A 22,816-nucleotide genomic window follows, 5' to 3' on the forward strand; every position below is an offset into this window, starting at 1 on the left:
AATCCTAAATATCTTAAGAGCAAGGATTTGTCAACTCACTTTACCTTTGTACTTTAGAATCTAGTACTTCTTACATACATAGGAGACATTTAATAAATATTTGTCAAATCATGTTGAATTAGACATGTAAATACAACAGATTACTAAAGGGATAGAAAAATAGTTAGAATAAACAGCACTGCCAATTACATATCCAGTAATTATTTGTCCAAGTCCCCTGAAGTCTAATGGCTCTCTGAACATGAAGATAAAGTTCTTTGCTTCTCTCTTCCTAGCCATTAACCAAAGCTCTTTAGTAAAATAAATTAAACCCAATGATTACGTTGGGCATTTGGCAGAGATCCAAAGAAACCCATTATAATATTCTAAAGGAAATCCCTCTTCTTTTAGTAACCCCAAAGCCAGCTGGTCTTAAAAGTGGTTAAAAGTTACACCAAACAGGAACAGTTTAAAAGTACAGACCTGACAACAGACTAACCATGGCAGTTCATGAATCTTTAAATAAGGTATGGAAGCATCAGTGGAAGGAATACTCACACTGATCAAATCACAGATTCAAGTGTCAAATCTTCCAAAATTCTAAACTACTAATTAGTATCCATTTTCTCTCCTCATTTTATAGTGGAATTTCTACATGGAAAATTTGAAAACATAAGTACTTAAGTTCTTATTATGTGCCAGTTAGCAAGTTAAATATTAGGGATAAAAAGAAAGGAAAAGCTACAATAGGAAATAATTTAAAGGGCTATGGGAATACATTTTAGCAACATAAATATAACTGAAATATCCAAATATATATTTTATAACTCTCCTAACTCACCATTTGTTGTTTTTATAAGCATGTGGATTCACTATATCCCTAATGAAGCTGTAATAGTGACCACCATCAGCTGTTCCTGTATGAACCGTCACTCCAATCAAATCATACTCATAACTCTCAGTTTCTTTCCCAAGATCAACTTCTTCCTTAAAACCTGAAATCATTTACATAATAAAAAGATAATTCATTCCTTTAAGTTTTAGTGTACTTTAATTATATACATCATTGATAACAATTTGTAAAATTATACTGTTGGTATTCCATAAAATCTGATACACCAGTTATAAGTACTTTATTCAAATAAACACATTTAACTTACTTAAAATTTACTAAATACCTATAATCTTATCAGTACTATTTTTAAATTACAACAAAGTACACGTTTATATGTCGTTATTGAAAGAATGTATCATCTGGTTATTACACATTAAATTATAAAAGAACACATAAATGTGTGTGTGTGTGTATATATATATATATATGTGTATATATATGCACATATATATATATACATATATATATATATACATATATATATATATATATATATATATATATATATTTATCAGGTTAATACTCATTTTTAAGGTATATAAAAATGGGCACACTTCCTCTGGTTTTGGAGGACATTAATGTGAACCTAGTCACAAGTGCATTAATACACTTTGGAAAAGCAGTAACAAGCAGATGCTGCCCCTTCAGACTTAAAAGGAAAACAGAGTGCTTCACTATTAGCATTAATATCACTCGAAACCAGAAGAATTTTATCATACCTGGATCTATTTTTACAACTGGTATTATATAGAACCTTAATTTCTAATTTCAATTAATATTATATTAAAAACAAGGGCTATTTATTCACAAGCATTTCATATTATGGGAATCATTATATTCCAGCTAATCTACTGCCAAAGATTTTAAATGGAAGGCAAACAATAACATTGCCTGAGTCAATCCTGTTTGCTTCAGTTTCCTCATATGTAAAATGAAGAAAATAGCAAACCACTTCAGTTTCATTGTTAAGAAAACCCCAAATGGGATGAAAAAACAAATGACCATTAATTGTATGTATACACACACACACACACATACACATATAGATCTACACACAACACATATGCATGTTTATAAAAGAAAAAAAAAAAAGAAAAAAAGATACAAATTGGAAAAAAAATTCATACTAAAAACCCTGACATACACTATTATAAGGAAATGACAGAAGTAATATGGGAAAATGGTCAATCTCACTTTAAAAAATCTCCTCATGCCTATTTGATTAAAAATGAATACTCCCCCCCCCCCCAATATTTATGGTACCATGGAGGAGACACAGGGAAAAAGACTTCTTTGTTAATTGGTAAATTTTCTTTTGAGAGCAATCCAAACATAAAATCTATCACAGTAAATTCACTTGTTGAGAATATACCCAACTATCTGTACAAAAATATTTATAATTTGCTTATTTGCAATATTGAAAAATGAGAAGAAACGAAAATGTTTAAAGCTTTAAAATATTAGAAATAAAAGAAAACAACATATATAAAAGTGACAAGAAATCAGAACTTTATGAAAAGCATGTACAGAGATCGTGACAACAAATAGAAATAAAGACTATAAATGGACAATGAGTAATCATAAATTATTATTGTTATTTGTGAAGATTGTCATAATTTAAAAGAATATGACTGACGGCACCAGTTATACAGAAAAGGTTTATAGTAGCCACAGTTCAAACAGGGGCTAACAGAAACCTTATAGTTCACTTACTTCCATACTATCATTTTACAGATGAGAAAACTGAGGCCTAAAGAGACCTGTATGAAATCAGGTCATGTGACTTTAAGATCAACCCTCTTTTCAGGATGCCATGTTTCTGAAGAAACATTTCTTTTTACAGGTTGTTTTTTCCACAATAGCTCATTGAAGGTTAGGGACTATTTCTCTTTTTTGACTTTCAATTTTCACCACAGCAAAAAAACTGTCCTTTTATTCCTTCCCTAAATGATTCCTGCACCCTTCCCCCATAAAAGTGATTCCAATTTGCATCTCTCTTAGTGCACCATTCAACTAAGCCTTGGCTTGAGGGCCTTTTTAACTGAGTCAATTTTCCATCTTTCCTTACATTTCAAAAAATCCCTGTTATTATCTCCCCATCTAATTTCCCCCAGGCTCTAACAAAAAAGTACTGGATGGATTTTTTTCCCCTCTTGAAGACCATATCCCATTCACCTTTTCTAGCAGACTGTACCTTCTTTTATTCCCCCTCACTTCCTTATCTATACAATGGCTTCTTGTCTACAGCCTTGAAATATGGTCAAATTTTGCCAGTTTTTCTTTCTTTCTTTCTTTCTTTTTTTTTTTTTTTTTTGCTGAAGCAATTGGGGTTAAGTGACTTGCCCAGGGTCACACAGCTAGCATTTTGCCAGTTCTTAAAAAAACAACAACAACTTTCATGAGCCTACCAAGTCCTTTTTAATAAAAAATTTATTAAAAAAAAAAAAAGTCTAAGAAAAGATACAGAAAATATCAAAGCAAAATAAAAAAAAATAAAAGGAAACATTGCCATATGCCCAGTCATAATCAGGAAAGATTTAAAAAATAATGAATTACCAGTTCAAGAAAAATATATATATATATATATTATTAGAAAAAAATTATATTCATGAATGTTCATCTATTTACTTTCTTGGAAATTGTTTTGTTCTCTACTGTCCAATACTTTTACTTTATTCTTTTCCCTATTTTCATTCCCACCATGAAACTATAGTTAAGATCTATTTATGTATACTTATATAAATATACATATACACACTCTGCCCCCATCCCCCCAACACACCCCTTTCCTATCCCTGCTGAATTTTTGCTTTATTTCTGCTCCTATCTTACCTTGCTATTACTTAATCTCCCCCACACAAGGATCCCTCTCTTGTTTTCTTCCCTCACTCTTTGATTTCCTGTCTGTCCATCCCTCTTTCCTTATTCCTTTATAGATTTTGGAGGGTGCTATACCTTTCAGGAAATACATATATATTTATATACCTTGAAATTGATTTTTAATGTTGACTCTTTTTGTTAAATTTTCTAGTAAGTTCAGGTTTGGGTGATAGAAAGTCCTGAAAATCTGCAAACTTAACATCTTTTTTTAATTCAATATTATAATTTTGTTGAATATGATATTTTTGGCTGCAGGCTTAGTTCTTCTGAATGTTCAATCTTTTGATTTGATATTTTAGATATAATTCCAGGACTTGTGATCTTTTGTTGTGGCTGCTAAGTCCTGTAAAATTCTAATTGTAGCTCTACCACATTTGAATTGTTTTTTTTTTAATTTCTTGTAAAATTTTCTCTTTGATCTGGGGTTTTCTAAATTTAGCAATAATATTCCTATGTTCTCCACAAAGGATCTCATAGAGGTGGTCATTGGTGGATTTTTTCTTTTTTCTACTTTCCCCTCAAGTTTTATCACTCCAGGACAATTTTCTTAGATTATTTCTTGCATTACTATGTCAAAGTTCTTTTTTTGATCACAACTTTCAGGCAAGTCCAATTATTTTTAAATTTTTTCTTCTTGATCTGTTCTCCAGATCTGTCATTTTATTTATGTTTCACATTCCACTCTATTTTTTCCATTCTTTATAACTGGTTTGTTATTTCTTGGTCTCTCATAACTTCACTGGCTTCTTCTTGCCCAATTATAATTTTCAAAGAATTATTCTCATCTTTGAGACTGTATCTTCTTTTCTAATTGATTAACTTTTTTTCCCCACAATCTTGGTTTTTTTTGGGATGGTTCTTATTCTTTTTAAAATTTTTTTCTCAATGGCTCTCAGTTGATTTTTAAATTCTTTTTTAGTTCTTGTATAAATTCTCTGGGCAGGGAATCATTTCCTTTTACTCTTTGGAATAGAAGATTTTTTTACTTCAGTGTTCTCCTCTGAAGATGAAGCCTGATTTTTCCTGTTTCCATAGAAAGTTTGTCTTCTTTACCAGTTCATATTTTTTAAAATAAGAGGGATTAGTGTAAGTACCTCTAATTATTGGGGGAGGGGATGGAGCCTCTGGCTTCACCTCAGGTCTTCCCTCCACCCAGAAACCCCAAGCCAAGAGCTCCATCCTCTAAGCAAGTATCTGAAACCAGCTGCTCCCATTCCCACTGCTTCTGCACTCACCAGGTGCTGGTTCCTTCTTGGCCAAGGCCACACCATCACAACAAAGCTGGGTCTGGTATTCATGATCAGTCAAGGTTCACTCAGTCTTCCCAGACTCAGACTCCTGATTCCTCAAGCAGTCTAGGAGGTAAAAGTTTCTGTGGATCCAGCTGAGGCCCTAGCCAAACCTAGCTAGTCCCAGGACTCCTTATTTGCTATTTCTGCAGACCTACTCCAGAAGCATTTGCACTATACATGGATTAATCACCAGTTTGGGGACGTTCTTCAGATTTTCTTTTGATGTACCAGGAGACCTGTTTAGCCCAAGTCTTGTTGAATTTTCACCAATTCATGTTTGCCCTGAGGCACAAAGTTGTTTATTTGGGGGTGAAATCTAGAGATCTTGAAATTTACCAACCTATTCTACCATCTTCCCAGAATCCTCCTGCCAATTCCTAAAACTTTCATTTTATAGTTCTCTTCTTTGTCAAACTCATTGAAAACTTTGGCTACAGTCTCTTCTTCCACTCTCTGTCCTTTTAATTGCTTTTGTCATCTCCAACCTTATTACATTCAAATACAAATCCTCTCTCCAAAATAACCAATGATCTCTTAATTAACAAATGTAATGTTGTTTTCTCTGTATTTCTTGATCCATCTGCTGTATTTTAAACTGTTAGCTGCACTTTCTGGGACCCCAATTTTTTCTGATTCTCTTCATCCTTTGTTGACCCATATCACACCCAATAAAACTCTGTGTATTCCTGAAGTTTGCATTCTAGGCCTTCTCTTCTCCTTCTACACTGTCTTTCCCGGTATCCGTTAACATCTCTGTGTGGATGACTTCTAGAAGTACAGATCCACTTCTAGTCTTTCCACTGATCTTCAGTTCTACATAAAAAATTGAACACTAGACATTTCAAACCAATGTCCAGGAGACATCTTAAAAACAGTATGACCAAATCTGAACAGTTTTTTTTTTCTTCCCTCTATCTCCAGACCTTCATCCAGACACCTCCCAGATGTCCCATAAACATTTTCCTTGATACTTCACTCTCTTCCTAATACTGTGGCTGATTAATTATAGGCATTTAATAAAAGCAAACGTATGCACAAGAACTTTCAATTTATATTCAACTAAGTCTCTTTAATGACAAATAACTTTTTTCCTTTTTGAATAGGAATTATCATTTTGAAATTGTTTAGTCTAGAATTACCATGCAATTATTAAGGGAAAATAATTTAAAAATCAATTACCTTCTTTTCTGTCACACTTCCCCATAAGAAAATCTTCCGTATAAGGAGTCATATCCAAACGTAAAGGGAATGAAAAATGTGTATTTACTTTCTCCTTCATCATGGTAACCATATTAAAAGTATATCTCATTGTATTGAAACTCAAGATGCGAGGTAATTTCTTAAAACATGCCCTAAAAAAAAGATTCCAAAATAAATGAGAGTTGTGTTAAATTTATTCTTAAAAAATATTTTCCAGTACTTTCATTTTGGATTTTAATTCCTTCTTATTTATATTCTACTTTTAAATGAATACAAGTAAAATTTACATAGTAATAAAACAATTCTTTCTAGATATTTCATCAACAGGCTTCTGTTTTCCCTAATCAAAATAATTCTTGATGACAAGAACATTTATGTCTCTGACTTGCTTAACTGCACTGAAACTCATTTCAAGTCCAAATAGGAGGACTGGGTATAACCTAAATGTCCAATCACTGCACTTTTAAATTTAATTTTCCCACATTCTCTACTGACTTGTCCTCTCTAATTTTCATAACTGCTCACCCTTCCTCAGTCAATTACTCCTTTTACACAAACTGCCTTTTCCTTGTGGCCTTTGTTGAATCCACAACAACATCAACTGTACAGAATATAATTTTTCCTCTTATTCTAAAATTGCAGAATGCTTGCACTTGCATTATTCAACTTGAATAGAGTCCTTAAAGCAAATGAGGCCATCATTTAAAAAGCAACTATTAGAAAATCAACTTTTTCCTTTATCTATAAAATTTTATTTTTATCTCCAAAGTATAAAATTTTATTTCATTCTGTTGAAAAATTGAAGGCCACCTGATTTGAGCTCCTCCAGTAACCGACCCTTATGACTTCAACGTAAGTATCTCTACAACTTTCCTTTGTTTCTTCCACACCATATTAGAAAAGACATTTATCTTTCTTTACTAATTACTTTACTTTTTTTCTTTTACTTTACTAATTTACTAATTAATGAAAAAGACTGCATGTGTCATGGTAAGTGAAGTTACCAAATTTTTTTTTTTTACCAAATTTTAATTTTACCAAATTTAAATCAGATTAGTTATGATTATGTCTATGGAGGGATCCTGACTTCACATTTACTCTCTCCTTTTCTCAGCATATTCAAAGTTTCATATTCCTCTGGATTCTTAACTCACAGTAAAGTAGCTTCATTCCTCTCCATTCCACAAAACTACATATTCAGATCCGATAACTGTTTTCTTTCTATTGGTTAGTAATAATGCTAACTGAATGCTTGTTGATTGGATACCAAATGCATGAGACTACTACTGATTATCATAGATTGAGAACAATCCAATCCAATCACGTTATTTTATAGACAGGGAATTTGGGGTGGAATGAGTTTCTCCATGTCACAAGAGATATCAGGAAGCAGCATAAGGAGTTGAACCCAAGTGCTCCCACTTTTCCTCTTAGAACATGCCACCCTGCTCCTTCCCCTTCTTTGTCTTTCCTATTTGATTTCTTTGGGGCCTTTTCTTAGATTGTGCAGTGCTATATATACTCTGTCTAAATCCTGTCATTCATTCCATGTCCTCCCTCCTGCTTCCAACAGGACATTTCCCCAGGGAATAGCTCTCAGTCCTCCATTCCTATCATTCTCCATTTTCTTTCTCAGAAACTTACTTTATCCTTTCATTTCAATTATCATATGCAGGGGCTAAAATTCCTCTTACACAATTCTGGTGCTGGAAAAAAGGTTGAGATCATATAATCGGAGCTTTTCATATAGATGAAGAAGCGATTACCTATTTGCATGGTTCCTGGATGCATGGATGTTTAAGAGATGACTGTTAATCTATAAAACTAGCAGCTGAGACAAGATAACCTCTAGAATTCCTTCAACCTCTAAATCTATTATCTAGATCTAAATCTATTTAAATTTATATCACAGAAATTCTTAATGACAGAATAAGAACTACAATTTAGGTTTCTGGATTCCTGATCCACAGTTCTTCTTTTGCTATACTATATAGTCTCCAAATTACATCTCTTATGGGGCTGTCTATAGTCCTTCATAAATTTGGTCTACCCTACATCTTATTCCCCATATTGCCTCACTACAATCAATAACTATCCTACTAGCTTATTATCTAACCCTCTAAGATGAGGGCTCATGATTGCTCATGTAGCAGCGTTTGCCCAAAATGTTTTTTCTCTTCCCATCTACACTTCACCCTTTATTTACAGTTTAGTTTTAGTTTTTCTAGAATGATTTAGCCCATATTATTTCCTCCCATCTCTGAGAAAATAGGATAATTGTCAATCCTATTCATTTGGGCATTCTTTTGTATATTGTTACTTAAATGCTAATTAGTGTGTGTGTGTGTGTGTGTGTGTCTTATTTGTCCAGTTAGATTCTAAATTCATTAAAAACTTGAAGCATATTTTATACTTCTTTAAATCCATATAGTACCAAAGACGACGACAATAAAGTAATAGTTACTGAACAAATAATTGCTGAATTGAATTAGAAGAAAGTATCAAAAAACAAAACAAAACAAAACAAAAAAAAAACGCAAAGATAAAATTAAACTGGAAAACATTTATATCAAACTTTAGTAATTACCTTCATTATGAAAGCAATTTTTTAGACAAAATATAACTTAAGACCAATTAAATCAATCTCAAAAATAATAATAACAATAATAATAATAAACACAGATTAAAGAACATCCATAATAAGGAGTTATATATGTTTAAGCAGATATTATTTTATAGCAAAACAATTTTGTTTTAAAGGGACATCAAAGACATTGAATATAAGAAAACAAAGAGGAAGTAAGGTAATTTTATTTAAATCACCAAGAATTAAGTATTTTAGCAAAAGTTCAGAGATTAAGAATGATGATAATCAAAACATACTTAATAAAAACGGAAAGGATTTCAAAAATATAATCAGCTTTTAAAAAAACTTTTAAAGAGTTCAGAAACTACCGTTGTATTAAACAATTAAATATGAACTTGTCACTAAGAAAAAAATATAGAAAGATAATAAATAATTTCTTTTGGAAAGAAATAAAGGATTAATATTGAAAATAAAAAGTAAAAGTGGGATTAATAGGAAAAGATATACCATTTTATATAAGATGCTCCTTAAAAATGAGTTGAATAAAGAGTCAAAGTAAACTATCTCCCTCACTTTAATTTCACAGATAGCTTTAAAGGATGAGAAACTAATAGCCATCAATTCATCTGGGAAAAAAAAAATCCTAGGGCTTTTAGTGGACAGCAAACTCAACAATGAGATAATGGCATCTATGAAAGCTAACAAGACCTTAGATAGCAGTAACAGAAGTATAGGATCCTACTAGGGTATAAAGTAATATCGCCCTTTATTCTTTCCTGGTCAGACAATTGGATTCTCATATTCTAAATTAATATATTTTAGAAATAAAATTAATGAAATAAAATGTGTCTACTGAATAAATAGGATGGTAAAAAGTCTTAAGTTCATGTCATATGAGAGTCAGTTGTAGGAATATTTAGCCAATAGAGTTAAGAATATTTAGAGGGAGTATAAGAAGTCTCTTTAAATGTCTAAAAGAACTATTAGAAGGAGGAAGAAATATATTTGTCTTTGTTCCAAGAGCACAGAATGAGTAAACAATGTTTAGAAATTAAAAGGCATATCTAATCAGCTGCCAAATTTTGCTGTTTCTATCTGCAAAATGTCTCACATAAGATCCGTTTTTCTCTTTTCAAATGGCAACCACTATAGTTAAAAGTCTGAATAAATAACAATTCAATCTTTTTGCCCCAGATCTTTTCTCCTCATTCTAATCTGTTCTACACATATCTGCTAAAGTGACTATATGACTAGACAGATCTAATTGTGCCATTCTCTTGATTAGAAAATTGCAATGGCTCTTTATTGCCTTTGCCATCACTTTACAACCTTGTCCCTATCTTTATAGCCTTATTAATAACACATCCAATGTGATACAGTCAAATTGGTCTTATCTCTACTCTTCACACGTGGAACTCCATTTCTCATCTTAAAAAAAATTTAAAAACAAACAAACAAAAAAAAAACAACACAAATGTGCTCCAAACCTTTCTATCCTAACCTCCACCGAAAAGAATCTTTCTTCTTCCAATATACAAGTCAAATGCTATCTTTTACATGAAATCTTGACTGAACCTCTCAACTGCTATTTCCCTGACTCTCAAACTTTTTTGTATTTATTTTCTTTATAATTATTCTGCATATATTTATATCTATATATTAGAATATGAGCTTGAAAGTAGAGACCATTTTATTCCAGTCTCTACATGCAATCTCAAGGATAATAATAAATACTCAAGGAAGTGCGTAAAAATGCTTAGTAAGGCAAATTTATGCTTAATTGAAAGGAAAAAAATTTTTTAGATCGTCATTATCCAAAATGAAATGGAATGCCTCAAGACCAGGTAGTGAATTGTGCCTCACTTGGCGGTCTTCAAATATAAGCTAGGTAACTAGTTGTTGGGAATTCAGAAGATTGGTAGGTATGATACAAACAAGTTAACCTCTGAGATCCCTTCCAATTCTGAGATTCTATAATAGTGTAAACATTAAAAAGAAAAATATTTAAATTGAATTTTTTTCATAATTGTACCTTTTTTCAGCTCTTACTTTCTTTCCACAATGAGAACAAGTATACATGTTGTCACCTTCTAATGTATCTTTAATAGTTACTTCATCAAGAGATTCCTGTACAAATAAATGATACAAATGACTTTGTATTGTTATTCACAAAAAACACATTAATTTTTTTAATGTTTTGGAAAAGGCAGCTTCCAAAGTGAAAAACTAATAGACAACTGGCATTTTAAAGTAGAATTTTCTTTTTACTTTTTCATTCTTTTGAAACTGTTATTTTACAAATTATTGAATATTCACAAGGGACAAATACGTTTTGTTTAGGTAAAAAAACTGTCATCAAACCAAATTCCTACCACAAATACCAAGAAAAGAATTGCATCAATAAAATACAAAGGGGTAAGTCTAATTTTTCTCAATATTGAAACAATTATTTTAATACAACTGAATATGTATAATGTTTTTAGCCCAGTGCACCACAGAACTAGGATCTGAACCTTTGCCTGTACTAAATGCTTGAAATGTTCTACACCATTCTTGATCTTGATCAAGGATCAAGAATCACTAAGGAAAGAGTGATGTTTCAAGGTAGCAAGCTAATAAAGGAGGTGAGGAATTTTATTTCTGAAGATATCTTTCCTTGTCCAATACTTCTAGCTCCAAAACTAGTCTTGTCCAAATCTCCCAGACCAAGATATTAACAACCTTTTCCTCCAGCTCCAGAGAACATAAATTGTTCTTCACCCTCAAGCTTCTACTGCTCTCCTCAGAAGCTATGAAAAAATATACAAAACGGACCTAGTTTTCTCTTTTTCAAAATTTTTATTTTATTATTCAGTAAAGAAACTTTTCTTTATGTACTTTAAATTATCATCAGTTAATAAAGTTTCAATTAAGGAAGGGGAAAAATGTGGCAAATGACTTGCCAGAATCCATAGATAACCACTGTTTGTTAAAACTGTTTGGGGTGGTGGGAGGAGAAAGTAATTCCTCCATGGAAGAAAATCAAAGGGAATGCTAAGTAAGCTAGACTAAGATAGGCAAAGATCCCAAGAGTTTTACCCTACAGGAAAGAGGCTTTTTTATTCATTACATCTCCTCCAAAAATCCAACCCAAGTCTCATCTCTTCTGACTTAGTTCTCAACATTAGCTCAGATCTAAAGGGAAACCTCACTCTTATTGCCTGGCAAGTAGGTAGCTTAGAAGTCATCATTCCCTAGACAAAAATGGGGACAAAAGTGTTTCTGAAATTCAAATGGAAATTGTGAGTATAGTCTCTCAAGAGAGACACCCTTACAGGGAGTAATTTTGTTTTGTGGTACTTTTAGTACAGTTCTGAATCAATATTGTACACTGGCATAGAGATCTAAACACTAAGTTTATTTATATGGAAAAAGGAATTTTAAATAATAAACAACTAACTTACATATATAGACTTTACAACATAGCCTGTCTGAAAGTTAAAGACTGTCTTCATACAGTGACAAAACTTAATAATTTCTTAAAACTGTGATTGGCATCACTCACATAAATGTTCTTCATATCAGCCACCTGGCATCTCACAGTATAGAATTCTTCAGCAGTCTGACTGACATGTTCACAATCCTGACCAAATATTAATAGTTAAAAAAAAAAGTCAATAATTTATTCATAGAACCTAAATCAGATATTATTAACTCTGGAAAAATGTCAAAATACTTACCAAAGAAACAACGTTGTTTGTAATGACACCACCAAACAAACTTTTCACTGTATTTTTCTAGAAAATAAATGCAAAAATATTAGTAAAATAACTTAGAACAAATCCATTCATTTCAAAGACCCTTACTAATATTTAGATATTTACCAGTTCTGGAGACATTTCTTCAATTTTTGTTATCAAATCAGTGAAGAATTCGGTCATGTCTTTTTGTTCACCAGTATTCAGTGGTTGTTTATCCATAGTATAAGTTTTACAGAAAGGTCTAGGATTATAAGCTTTGCATTCACTTTCCTAAAAAGGAACAGAAAATAAAATCAATCTAGAAAACATCTTTATTTACTTTTTTATATTATACATATTAGTCACAATCAACAAATCATGCCACTCTGAAAATAAATCAAGCAATAGATGTAAAGGAAATCTTACACTTTTCTTCACAGAATGGAAAGAAGCTCATAATCTTCTAACACAGCAATTATTTAAAGCAGAAAACCCTAATAGAATACCATTGAGGTATTCATCCAGACTTTGCTTTAAAAGATCTACCAAGGGAGAAGACATTCTCTCTCCCAATGGCCAATTTCACACAAAGCCCATTTCATTCTCAGGTTGTTTTTCTACATATTAGGCCAATATTTGACTATCTGAAACATCTATCACTGATGCTAGCTCTACTCTCTGGTACTTAGTCTATTTTTAGTGAAATATTACCTCACTTAATCTTCATATCAAACCTATGAAATAGTTGCTATTGTTGCCTCCACAGGTAATAAATGTCAGATAAAGGACCTGAACCCAGTCTTCTAATGCCAAGGACATCCCCCAGTGTCCTTCCTAAAAGGTGGCACTCAAATACAAGTACAATATCTTCCAAATGTGAGCAGTGCAGAATAAAAAGGAATATTTAAAATCTCCATTAGTCAAAACACTATAGACTATGACAGTAAAAGCACTGTGCCTGAGTCAAAGATGGGCTTCTGAATTTCAGAAGCTATTTCAGAAGCTATGTGAAAAACCAAACTGCTGAACTCTGTTACCCATATGTGAAATGAGAGCAATATCTTTCTGTGCCATGATGATCCAATAAGATAATAAGTAAATTACCTGTCTTAAACTAATACATAAATGTAAGCTATGATTATTATTGAAATCATTGAGATCATTTGTACATTAATATCCGTCTGGTCATCTTACTCCTACCTATTAATTAGTACAGATGATTTAAAAAAAAAAAAAAAAGACCCAAATGTGGCATGTTTAACCCATATTGGATTACTTGTTGTCTAGGGAAGGAAAGTTGAAGGAAGGGAAGGAGAAAAATCGGGAACACAAGGTTTTGCAATGGTGAATGTTAACAACTATCTTTGAATGAATGTATTTTGAAAAAAAAAAAAAACTATTATTAAAAAAAAAGAAAGAAAGAAAGAAAAAAATCCAAGTATGGGATTTTACAAATATCCTGCTATATTTAATAAAAATAGCTAGATGGCATATTAGGTAGAGAGATTGGCCTGACATCAGGAAGACCCGAGTTCAAAATTTGGCCTCAGATACTTATTGGTTGTAGGAAACAGCAGGTATTTAATAAATGTCTGTTCCCCTTTCCCAAATGATTTTAGTGTATCAGTGTATCACTGTAGTCTCTTGCAACATTTATAATCAGATGCCATCCTTCAATATGTTAGTAATTTTTTTCATCTTTAATCTAACTGTTCCATATAAAATTTCATAGGCAGTTGAATGTAGGCACCTTTTTAAACAGCAGAAGTGCGATAATGAAAGTAATGGTACTGTCTAGCAAAAAACTATAGACTGGAGGCAGAGAGACCTCTAGTAACAAAGATATAAAAAATAATGGCAATGGTAACAGAAAGACAATGCAGGAAATCAGAGATATTCTCTAAAAAAGAATCAGATTGAGTAAGTATGAGGGGGAAATCAGAAGTCACCTCAACTAAAAATAAGTGAGCAAGAGATTAGTGGTACAGATGACAGAACTAAGAGAAGAAAGTGAAGAGGAATGATGAATTCAGTTTAAGACAGTTTTAAGACTAATTTTGAGGTGAGAGAAGAACACTTCATTAGTTCTATGAATTTTGAGACTTACCATTAAATATGTAAACATTTTCTGAAGTTCGAGAAGTGTGGTCTTATGCTTTATATCTTCTGAATACTGGAAAACAAAATAAAAATTAACTTTTTGTTGATCAATACCATAAAATTCTTGCCTAAAAAGTCAATACACAGGGGATCTTTTGATTAGTTTAGTATGGGAACTTTCTCCCAACACATTACCTTTCACACCTAAAATGTATTAATGATTATTAGGGAGAATATATTTTACAAGAAAAAGGTATCAAAAGAGATGCATTTATATGCCAAATATTATAGTCTTTTAAAATTTCTAAAGCCATAAAAGCAGGAAAAAAGTTCCATTTCTAGCTTAGACCCATTCCTGTTTGGAATATGCACATTAAAAATAATAAAATGATAAAGATGTAGCTACCATAAATAATCAAATTAGGAAAATTCTTGATTGATAAAGTGTTAAAAAATAAACTGCACCCTTTCTGAGTAGTTGCAAAAAATGTGCTAGCTTGCTTTATTTTCAAGAGATACTACAATGAGATTTCAGTCATAGTGATTACTTTTATAATCAATTTTCATTTCCTTTCCTCTGCTTCTAAATTAGTTAATTATAAAGATATTCTTTAATTGGTCATACATTTGCTTCTCCATCTTCTCTAACATTCAATCTCTTAATCTCTGATGCCTTCTATAATACTTAAAAAAAATCCTGTCCAGATTTTCCTCTTCTTAAGGAAAAAAAATTCCTTTAACCTGTAATTCCCCCATTCCTTTCTTTCCTTTAATTGACAATCTCTATTCAAAACTTGTTCATGATCACCTCCCAATTTAGTTTTGACAAATCCCATATCAAGGGAAGGGAAGAGAGAGAAACCATACCTACCTTGGCAGTAAAAATGGCTTGTCTAGCCTCAGGTATCATATAGAGTTGCTGAATAGTAGAAGCCAAATAACAAGTAGCTCCAAGATTAGTTAGGCCAACAAATCTACACTCTGCTCGAACATCATCATGAGGCCAATAGTCCCACTTGTAAGGGGAATGGGATGCTGGTGGGAGGTTGGAGGAAGAATAACAAAATAATCTAAATTAGCTTAGAATTTGACAGAATAAAAGAGTATACCATAACACTTTTCCTAATAGCAGCATGGAACTGTTTTCAATTATTTATCTATCATATATAAAATACTTTTGCTTTTGACAAGTGTTAAAATGAGAAATTAGTACATGATACTAAAGGCAACATTTTCAATATATTGAAAAAAATTAATAGTTGGTTTTTATCTACTACTGTACACGTTAGTTCTAATTAATAGGAATTTTTTTCCTAATACTATCACTATCTGAGCAATTCTACTCTTTTGAACAACAATCATAAAAATTAAACATGGACAAACATACTTACATTGCATATGCTGGGCCATTACCCAGTTGTGTAGAAGCCTGTAGTTCTCAACTGACCCTTTTACCATTTCTACTAATAAATCATAAGCAGCAGCTCTTGAAGAATGAGATTTGCACTTTGGCTGTTGTCGATCTTTTAAGCTTGGAAGCAAGAAGAGCAGATTGAAGATGTCTCTTAGAAATTCCTGGGGAGGAAAAAGCAATTCATTAAGTAAGTTAGCAAAAACAACAACAACAAAAAACCGTTAACTTAATAAATAAATATAATGACCGTTCATTTTAAAGAATCAATTTTTAAACTTACAACTAAGTTAAAAGGGCCTACTTTTTCTAGAAGTTAAAATAAAACAATTAAAGCTTAATGTATATCCTCATTACTTTATACAAAATTTTCAACCAGGAATCAAGAACTCGCCACAATTTTGCTATTTCTCAGTCACATAATTAGCATTGTTCTTCTTTATGAAACCTATGTTCTAGTCAAATTAGACTGTTCTCTATTCCCCCAACTCCGTATTCCTTCTTCTGTTTCCACATATTGGTGCAAGTTATCCATGAAGTTTAGAATGTACTCCTTCCATTAGCTGTACTTCTTAGAATCCTTATTGGTAGATAAGTGCTTCAGTTTATAGATAAGAGCCCTGGGCCTAAAGTCAGGATGACCCAAAATCAAATCCAGTTTCAAGCACTTAATAACTGTGTCACTCTGGGCAATCACTTCACCTATCTGTCTCAGCATCCTTATTTCTGAAGAAGGGATAATAATAGCATCTACTTCTCATAGTTATGAAGATCAAATAATAGTTTTGAAGACCTAAGCACATTGTATGGCATATATTAAGTATTATATAAATGTTAAATATTAGTAATGTTGTTATAATTGTCCTAGCTTGCTGAAAGAAATTTCCTCTAATGCTCAGTTTTTTAATATTTTCTTCTTCAATCTACTCTCTTACTGAACCCATGATTGCCACTGCTCACTGGGGAATAAAGTTTGCTTCATTTTGTCTGTTTCCTTTGCATAAATAATATATTTATTCATTTAAGAAACAGAAAACTAAATAATCTAGATAATCTCAAGATCTTTGTCTACTCTAAATCTGTGATTCTAACTAGAGAGAAAATATGTACGTTTTTATGTTTTTATACATGATACAGAATGTGTGTATGTATTTGCACACACATATATATATATTACAAATAACCAAAACTGGTGAAGTAGGTTAGAATTGAGTCTATGCTTCATATCCATAGGATTTATTTCAGAATACATTTAAAGAATTATTTTTAAAAATCAATTTATAATTATTAACGGTAAAGGAAAGAAGGATAAAGGAACATGGTATGAGGTCTAATAATGGAGCAAATAGAAATCAATGGCTGATTCAACTACGATAACTTATTTTACAGATCCCTTAAGATTGCTTATGCCCTTGGAGTTAATATTATCTTACTAGCAACTTCTGTTCTGTCAGCATGTTAAGCTCTATAGAACTTATCGAAAAATCCATATTCCAACCCTGATTGAAGAATGTCACTGATACCTTGAAAAACTGATCTAAATATTCAAAATGCCTTTCAGAAAATTTATACTAAAGATCAATACAATATCTGGAACATATAGGTACTCAATAAAAGTTTGCTGATTCTCTATGGACGATATAAGAGAAAGAGGGCTGAATTTTGTATGAGGAAAAACTGGATCTGAATCTTAGATCTGTCAATGATTATTTGTATCACTTTGCAATTTGACTACTTCGCAAGATGATTACTCTGCACCTTAGTTATTCACTTAAAAATTGAATGGAATACAATATGGAATCTCTCTGTAGTCTATGCCAACTCGGAGTACTATTTTCTTAAGTCTAAAAACACTTTAATAAAAGCTCATTAATGCATAAAAATAAATTTTAATATCTTTTTGAAAAGATTTTACAACTTGCTAATTATTCTACTAATTAATAGTGAGATAGTACCATCTGGAAAGCTATTAGCCAATAAAACAAAATTCAAGTAGGCCAAAAATATATTTGATGATCAGATGGTATAAGCTCTAGTCAAACAAGGCTGTTCTCCATCCCCAGAATAAATACATCATGAATTTTCCCACCATAATAGCATTCAGAAATTCCAACAATTCCCCATGTCACATGATATTTATTATCAAGTATTCAAAGGCTGCCAAAAGAATGAATATCTCATCAAAATTACATATAAACTGCATAGGAATAATGGTCAGAATAGAAGTAGAAGAAGGTCAAATTTAGGATATATGTTCCCCAACCTTTAAAGCTAACCAAAAATGGAACTGATAGGCTCAGATATAGTCAGTTTCCCCTCAAAAGGTCTTCAAAAATGTACTTTGTATTTATAATTTGTGTGTAATTATTTTTGTATATTTTGCTTCCCCCAACAGACTGTAAGTTCCATGAAGGCAGGAATTTTTTCATGTTTTTGCTTGTATCTCTTAAACCTAAGAGAGCATAGCATATAGAGACTTGTTTGATGACTAATTCAAACAAGACAATCACATTTAAGAGATATAGCAAAAAGAGATTCTTGAATTTTTTGACCCCCTTCTTGTTCTTTATAGTTTTCCTCATTCTTGACTAGATAAAATTCTGCCCATTCTGTAAAGCCCTTGAAAATCACTTCTCATCACATCTTTCTTGTGTCATTCAAACTAAGCTTTATGAGGGCAGAGTACAAGTGTTATTTAATCTCCTAAAAAATTTGGAATAGGGCTCTGCATACAGTAGGAGTTTAATCACTGAATAAATTGTCTTTATTTTTTAAAAATGCATTAAATGATTTTCTTATGGAATATAAATAATATTTAAATAATCATTAAATATAAATCTTCTCCTTGAGTTTGAAAGCAATCACATTTTATAAGACAAACTAAAGGTAACAGGTTTGGGAGTCAGGATATGTGGATTTAAGTCAGAGCTCTAATATTAATGATAAAATTTAGGTGGCAAGTCACTGAAACTTTTTGAGTTCCAATTCATTTTCATAATAGAAAACACAGGATTTAACACTTCCTAAGTTCATTAGAACTTACAAATTCTCCATAAGTTTTGAATTAATATTTGAGTTATTTCATTCCACTGAAATCACACACTGACATAAGCAGACAGAAATTTTATTACAAGAGTTGTGTGAATACTATATATTTAGTGGTAAAGTAAATACCAACCTTTTAATAAATTCTAGAAATCATTTACTGATACTATATAAGGCTTAAATATATTTGGACCCGTAAAAGTTTGGAAGAATGTAAAACCCACTAATGTTTCAAGTATCTCAATAATGCTTTTTCTATCCATAAAACATTACAAAAATTCAGTATTTCTGCTAGAAGGCCATAATGAATCAAACAGACATACTCTTTTATAGCCACATATACTAGTTATTTTTTGAGGCATGGAATTTTAAATAGAATATAAAATGCTGCTTTAAGAAACAGTCATGTGAAAATGGTGCCACAAGTACCTGAGTTCACCTTTTTCTATACATCTCCTAAGAATGAAATGACTACAGTATCTTGAAATCTGTATTAGATTTGTATTTTCAAGTTCTAACTTTTTCAAAGTAAAATTTTATATAGGAAAACTAGTTTATTGCTATTTGTATTCCAAAGTGAATTTGAAATGCACACATATACAAAGTGGAATAAAGTATAAAACATAATAGTAGAATCAATTAAATTATAAGAGAGAAATATATAAAATTTTTATTGATTCCTACCTGTCCTTCCCGTGAAAACTTAAAAGGTGGCTTGTGTTTAATAACACTTGTTGCAAGTCTTAAGAGTCCTGTAAGCCCATCATCTTCTATATTACCATCCTGATGATCAAGGATTTCTCTGCTACAAATATATAAACAAAAAGCTTGGGCAATTATGCTTTTTATCACACCTTTCAACAATGTAATTAAAAGCGCTATGCCATCACATCAAATCATACCTTCGAATACAGTCAGCCAGATGTCTTGCCAACGCATCTAAGTCCAGTAAAGTTGTCTTAGTTTAAAGAAAAAACAAAGTATGAATAAAAGATAAAATCACCTATTTTATGCACAACAGTTTCACAGGTTACAATAAAAAAATGGAAAGTTGATAAAACAGGAATCTTAATTTTACAAAAGGGCTATAATGTTAAGAAAATTCACTTAGAAATCACTTGGCATATAAAACTGACAAGAATAAATATTCTAAAATGGTGACTTTATGGCATAAATATGTAGTATTGTTAGGTAAAGGAAAACTAACATTCTATTCCAAAACAGGTGGTATAGTAAAGATTTAAAATAGCTTCAGTCAACTATTTATATTTAAGAAAATGATCTTTAAAAAAAAGTTGAAATTTATGGCATACTAATTCTGACAATGTTTGATTAACAATGCTACTTCATTAGAAAATGTAAATTTTATTTGTAGAAATTCAAAGAAAGAAATATGCTTTCAGATGGCAGATGGCGTAAAGAGATTTGATATATACACACAGACGTACACACACACTTTTTTGTTGTTTGGACTGCTGATTTCAGAAGTACGGAAATTTCTAAACTGTGGCAGAAAGGCAACACATCTAGAACTAAGTTAAAGAAATTTGCCTAAACTGGGAAAACATTTTTACAGTCAAAGGTTCTGATAAAGGCCTCATTTCCAAAATATATAGAGAATTGAATCTAATTTATAAGAAATCAAGCCATTCTCTTGATAATTGGTCAAAGGATATGAACAGACAATTCTCAGACAAAGAAATTGAAACTATTTCTAGCATGAACTCTCTAAAATCTACAAACTGACTCCATGGGTCTCTTTGGACTCGAGATTAAGAACTCATGAATTAAAGAGACCTATTACTTCTCTCAGAGTTCATTGTATTATCTGAATTTACTTGCAATTCACAAAAAGCATGAATAAAATTTTCTACTGAAAATTTTTCATTATACAATCTTTATTAGACTATCTCATATATAGTATGAAACATTATTTATTTAAACATTGTTTAATGAAATGATTAGTTACCAAATGCTGACATTATATATCTTTTCTGATAAAACAATAAAACTAATTTTAAGGAAAAGGAAGCACAAGTTGCTGGTGATAGAAGTATTTTTAAAATTCAAGAATCCAAATAAATATGTTCCAAATATTATTTGGGTGTACTAAGTCTTTTTAAATACAGCTAAAAAGGTTGAGAAGATTTCAGATGAAATCAAAAATTGCTGTAATCATTAAGAACATATTAACATTACCAACCATTCTGAAGTGTACAAAAAATCCTGGAGAATACTCAACTATTTTGCACTGTATTCACAAAATTAAAATGAGAAAAAAAAAAAAAAATAAACAAAGAGAGGGGGAAAAGATCATTTACATAAATAAATGAATATGAAGTTATTTTACCTACCTGACTAGCATCTTTTACATGTATGTTGTCAATTAATTTGCATAATAACCAAAAGTATTCTTTACATCCAGGTATTAGCACTGGTTCTTCTTCATAATCCTCTATCTGTGAAAAGAAATAATATTTAAATCTATGCCCTCCAAAAAGTGCCACAAAACCCAGAAACAAATCAATATGGCTCAAGAAACAATTGTTTTAAGAATTTAAGGGGGGACGGTAATTTCCTTAAGATTTGGAGAAAAATTAAAATTAACAAAAATTTCAAACCATGACTTCTATTAGCCACTGAAATAAATGAACTATTTATTTACTGAGAGTCTAACATATGCCCACCTGTGATAATTACAATTTTTATAGTACTTGATATTAGTTATAATGATAGAACTGCAATATGGAGTTACTAAGACTAAATGGTACAATTGCCTTAAAATATACAGACAATGCCAGATAAATTTATATATTCCATGTTCTGACCTATGTTAACCATATATCAAGCATTTAATCCTCAAAGTTTCTCTCTACCTGGATAAAAGTGCTGACTGCAGCAATATGTGTTTTTCCTCTTCTGCTGCTTTAATTTAGATAGCCAAGTCGAAACCTCTCCCAACTTCTGTTGCCAACAGAGAAATTCCCACTACAGAACTCTCCCCACAACCCTGGTTTCAAAAAGTGAGCTATCACATATGGGTCTGATTAGGAATGATCTCTCCCACATCTGGTACCAACTACCAATTCTTTAAAAAGATCATTTCTGGGCTTTTAATTTTTGATCTCTATACTCAACTTTGAGAGTGTTCTCTTCTTCCTTGTGTTGAGCAAGTTTCTTGCATCCAGGAGGATGAACTTTTCTCTATCTTGCTCTAAAGTATGTGTTTGTATGTGCATGTGTGCATTCAAATGTGGTGTGTTCTCTGCTTCTGTCTGCTTGCTGCACCACATAACAATAAGGCTCTTAATTGTATATTTCTTGTGTACTAATTTTCTGTAAACTTCTGAACACAAATCTTTGCTTTAACCCAAGATATGAAATCAAATAAAGTATTATCACATTGGCAGTTCAAGAGCAAAGAAAATTTCTTACCAGTATGAAGTTTATAAAACCAATTTAGGAAGAAAATATACTCGTGAAAAAATAAAAAAGCTTTAAAATATCAGAAAAACAATCAAACACAACACGTGACAGAGAAAAGAGGTGAGGTACCTGAAATATAATTACATAACAGCTACCTTCTACCTATCTGACTGGCCCTTTTGATTTCTAGGCCTTCTTCTACTCTCCTTATATAGTATCTTATTTCGTAATCTCTTCAGTTTCTATTGGTTCAAGATGGCTTACAAATCTAAATATCCAGAC

At 31.5% G+C, this 22,816-nt stretch overlaps 1 protein-coding gene across 4 annotated transcripts in view; it reads right to left on the reverse strand.

The window, feature by feature from the left end:
• USP34 (ubiquitin specific peptidase 34) overlaps positions 1 to 22,816 on the reverse strand; it is a 265,762-nt gene that overhangs the window by 57,658 nt on the left and 185,288 nt on the right. For all 4 annotated transcript variants that reach the window (XM_031950529.1, XM_031950528.1, XM_031950527.1 and 1 more), the window contains 12 exons: positions 21,463 to 21,567; positions 20,011 to 20,066; positions 19,793 to 19,913; positions 16,044 to 16,227; positions 15,524 to 15,687; positions 14,660 to 14,725; positions 12,697 to 12,843; positions 12,553 to 12,609; positions 12,378 to 12,455; positions 10,866 to 10,960; positions 6,226 to 6,398; positions 821 to 974 (listed from right to left, as the gene is read on the reverse strand). In XM_031950529.1, coding sequence (XP_031806389.1) covers positions 821 to 974; positions 6,226 to 6,398; positions 10,866 to 10,960; positions 12,378 to 12,455; positions 12,553 to 12,609; positions 12,697 to 12,843; positions 14,660 to 14,725; positions 15,524 to 15,687; positions 16,044 to 16,227; positions 19,793 to 19,913; positions 20,011 to 20,066; positions 21,463 to 21,567 — 1,400 coding nt within the window. The remainder of the gene's footprint in view (positions 1 to 820; positions 975 to 6,225; positions 6,399 to 10,865; positions 10,961 to 12,377; positions 12,456 to 12,552; positions 12,610 to 12,696; positions 12,844 to 14,659; positions 14,726 to 15,523; positions 15,688 to 16,043; positions 16,228 to 19,792; positions 19,914 to 20,010; positions 20,067 to 21,462; positions 21,568 to 22,816) is intronic.

Source organism: Sarcophilus harrisii, chromosome 2 (genome assembly GCF_902635505.1).
Source record: "Sarcophilus harrisii chromosome 2, mSarHar1.11, whole genome shotgun sequence".
Lineage (NCBI taxonomy): Eukaryota > Metazoa > Chordata > Mammalia > Dasyuromorphia > Dasyuridae > Sarcophilus > Sarcophilus harrisii.